The 4,259-nt window shown below is 42.0% G+C and overlaps 1 protein-coding gene across 1 annotated transcript; it reads right to left on the minus strand.

Annotated features, from left to right (window-relative positions):
- Positions 1 to 735: 735 nt before the first annotated feature.
- LOC121425464 lies at positions 736 to 2,051 on the minus strand (the record flags this gene model as incomplete). Its single annotated transcript, XM_041621525.1, has 1 exon — positions 736 to 2,051. A coding segment is annotated over exon 1 (960 nt), but the record flags the coding sequence as incomplete, so codon positions are not given.
- Between the last annotated feature and the right edge of the window lie 2,208 nt (positions 2,052 to 4,259).

Consider the following 4,259-nt stretch of genomic DNA (forward strand, 5'->3'; position numbering starts at 1 on the left):
GCACCCCGCCCCAATTGCGTCACAATATCTACCGCCGAATCAAAGGACGAATATGTTACTGTACACTGCCCCTCCGGTATGCCATCATTAACTGAATTTCCCCTGGGTGCCGATAAATGTTGAATCATACGGAACTCCCCTGGGGCCTTTTTGGGCACCAACCCCACTGGTGAACACCTCATATTCTCGAAGGGAGGAACAACAAAAGGCCCAACTATCCTACCTAAGTCTATTTCATCCCTCAATTTCTTTTTCAACGTATCCATGTGTTCGAATGCTGATTTCAGGTTTTTAACAACCAATGGGACCCTGTCCCCTTCAAAATGTAATGAAAAACCAAACTTAAAACCATTATACAAGCACTGAGCATGCTCCTGATTAGGATAAGTAGCTAACATGGGCACCAAACGTGCTAACTTAATAGGGGTCGGAGCAATAGACGACACCGCACTAGCCGTAGACCTATTTACTGCCAGCGGGACTGGAACCGGCCCGCCCTTGGCTACACTGCTTAGCCCCATGACCTGTCGCCTGGCAGCGGGAACACTTGTGCTCATAGATGCAAGCTTTGCCTCGCATGCACTTGCCTCTATTAAAGGCAAAGCACACGCCTCGGCTGGGTGTGCCATTGGCTCCGGGTCCCTTTCCTCCGAAGGGAAAAGATTTTCTCGCGCCGTACTCCCCTCTGTAGAACTGATGGCGAGGGGCATGGGGTAAATTGTGGCGCTGCCGCGGACCATTAGAGGCCACCAGCATCAACCACAACTCGGCGTCGACGCTCGCCCAGGATCGCCCGGGTAAACGCGCCTGCTTGCTCCTAAACTGAGTGTCATAGTCACGCCAGCCATAACCTGCAAACGCACGGGCTGCATGCCTTATCAAATCCATATATTTCATGAGCTCCCTGCTCCTTTCAATGTGCTTCTCAGCGTAAATTGAGGCAAATACTAGAAACACCGAAGTCCACTGCTCTACCGACATGATTTTCTTAGCCTTTGATTGAGGTTGAAGTTGCAAACCAAGACCAGATCCCGATTGACACAAACTCAAAGTGGTGTCACCTACGCTCAAGGCCCCAAACTCATCACGTGCATTATTATGCTTAAGGAGCACTCCCAAATCTATATATTCACTTGCCCAAATTTTTTCCTTCAGTGAGATAGCCACTTCCACACCTAGTGGGTCGCATGCGCTAATAAATGGTTCCGGTGCCCCCAACACGGCAGAAAGCCTAGGCGCCTGGGGCTCAGATCTCTCAACACCGACCTCCACTAGATCTAGGCCTAGATCTTCGGCTACCCCTGCCGACCGCGCCGGCACTGAAACTGCTGGCTGAGCCTGCCCCGAGCTACCGGTATCCGACTCCTGAGCTACTATCTCATGCCAAGCAATAGATCTGCCCACGGGCGCCTGGCCTTCCCGCCCCACTAGATCTAGATCTAGCTCTGCCATTTTATCACCAACTTTAGACCTAGGCCTACCACTTTTTTCATCAACATCGACAACTTGAGACTGAGAGGGATTTAACTCACCGCTCCTTCCTGGCCCGTTGTTGCCGCCTCCCAGCCCCAGATCCACACTTGCGGGGGTTGACGTCGCCCGTGGACCTCTCGGCCGACCCGGCCTCCTCTTCGGTGTGTCATCTCCCTTCCTCGCACCTGCGGTCGTTATTTTCTTGGCCTTAACCTTTGGCATGATCAACTCGCGAAACTAGAGTTAGACTCGAAGCTCCGTCACTCAGCCCAAGTCCAATGAATCCTGGATGCAATCACCTCCAAAGTTCAATCAAGCGAACCGCCAAGAAAAAATTCAATCCTGAAGTTGCAAACTGAATCTTTTAGGTCCACAAATCGGCACAGCTAACTTAGTCTTAGTTCTACGGCAACAATTCCTGAGGCTGAAGTCTGAAGACAGTAAAAAACTGAAATCAGCGTCTGTATAATCCAATAAAAGTATGAATCCTTTGTGTAGATATCCGGTATAGGTAGCTAGACAAATGTCGAAATATCTGCCACCTAGGCCTAGTTGCCAGTGCCGAAAGAAAATTTTCAAAAAATTTTGTAAGCACGCTTTACACATGCACCGTCATCTCTCTTCATTGAAAGCCAAAACGAAAATGAAGCATTCCCCGCACTTTTATCCGCGCATAGCTCAACCGCGGCAAATGTCTGGCATTGTGCCCAAATTCTTTGGCGCGGGCGCCAAAAAGCGCTGCCCCGCCCTTTACGGGTCGGGTCACGAGCCCTTTCTCGGGCAACCACGCCCCCTTTCAAAATCAAAACAAACTAAAATGTGTATTTTGCTAGCCCGCTAATAAATCATTTTAAATCGTCAAGCCGTCTTTAAAATCCATTATTTATTAATTTATTTGTTTGTTTTTATTTCTGCAGGTTATGCCTGTTCAGTTATGCAAAACTGCTTTCCAAATGCGCCCTGCAGTTTAACAAATAACTCAACATCATAGCAATTCAATGTATGTGACATCTATTCAAGTAAAACAGGATACATAATACATATAGAGTTAATAAAAATGCATCATGGAATCATTACATCAAGTTATTCAGTGTAATTACATGTATGACAGTCAGAATTTTGATGATTTACATTTTTTTTAAATGCACAGAGGGTCGTGCATTTCTGTATATCAAAAGGGAGCGAATTAAAATAAGACGACAGCAACATAAATTCAAAAGATTTTCTTTCATAATCCGTCCTTTGGCAGGGTATTTGAAGGAGACATTGTTCAGTACATCTTGCTTTATAAGTTACATTACGTTATTATGTTTGCAGATAAGTGGTTCCAGATAGGATGGTGCTAAATCGTTTTGTATTTTGAAAGCAAGAACACAATATTGATATTTGATACGTTCCTCCACTGTTTGCCAGGGGGGGGGGGGTGATTAGTCGGGTTTTCATGAAAACAATGCTACCACCAATTAAACACTCCTGTATGGACAATACAGATATCAGTACCAATGATGAATTGATAGATGAATGAAAAAATAGATAAATATTAGATAAATAAACAAATATTTAAATGAATGAATGAATAAGTAAATAGATTTATAAATACATTGATAAATGAATAAATTAATAAACAGAGAGATGAATTATAGATAAACAAATAAATGAATAAAACATATTAATGAATGAATGCATTAAATTTGAATTAATCAATAAGTGATATTCGCACACACACACATCCAACCACCCTTAGGCACACTACCGCCGACATACGCGTAAATATATGAATAGATAAAATGAATAAAGTAAAGATATGAAGAATATATAGATTAAGGGGCATTGGCGGCGGAAGCCAAAAATTTTAGGAGGGGACAACCACAATTTTTTTGACAAGCAAAAAAAAAAAAAAAAAAAAAGGTTCTCAACCAAAAAATTTTCGGGAGGACGTAGGCAAATAAACTGACAAGCAAAAAAAAAAAAAAAAAAAAGGTCATCAACAACAAATTTAGGGGGGGGCACGTCCCCCCCCGTCCCCCCGCTTCCGCCGCCTATGTTAAGGGGTGATTAAAACAATAGAAATCCTTAAAAGAACATAATATAAAATGGATCACAGAATGAATGAATAAATGAATAAAGAAATTAAAGAATACATAACTAAACAAATAAAGTTAAATGATGAAGAAACAAATGAAAACGGTTTTTTTTATCTTTGCAGTTTTTACTCGTCACTAAAATGATCCAAGTATACAAAACATATCGTTGCACTTTAATCAAACAGAACATTGATCTTTTGATACAAACTGTGTAAGTACATAAACAATATCCTAAATAAATTGTGTACTCAGAATAATTTACAAGCAACTTGAACCATAATCCTGCCGACAGGACGATCCATTAACCGAAAAGAAAAGGGGTAATACCCGTCTTTCCACTGTCGTCCTGTGACATCACCGGGGTGTAGCACAACCCCAAAATATGACATTTTCATGTATTAACATGACCAAATGTATGACATAAACACCACTACAAAATGAACAGAAGGTAAAACAAACTCGCAAAAAGACGATTAACACAAAATACTTATCTACAGAGGTTACAATTTATGCAATGGAAAAATACTTGTTTATGTTTTGCCATTTTACATTGTGTAAATATCTATTTTTATCATATATTAATAGTAAACATTCCGAAGTTACATCAATTTCCAGCTATTTTTGTTGTTGTCAAGTAATACCAACATGTGCAAGGGCGTAGGCTGGTTTGAGCATGGGGAGATGGAACATAAGTAGTATGGG

Source organism: Lytechinus variegatus, chromosome 12 (assembly GCF_018143015.1).
Source record: "Lytechinus variegatus isolate NC3 chromosome 12, Lvar_3.0, whole genome shotgun sequence".
Classification (NCBI taxonomy): Eukaryota; Metazoa; Echinodermata; class Echinoidea; order Temnopleuroida; family Toxopneustidae; genus Lytechinus; species Lytechinus variegatus.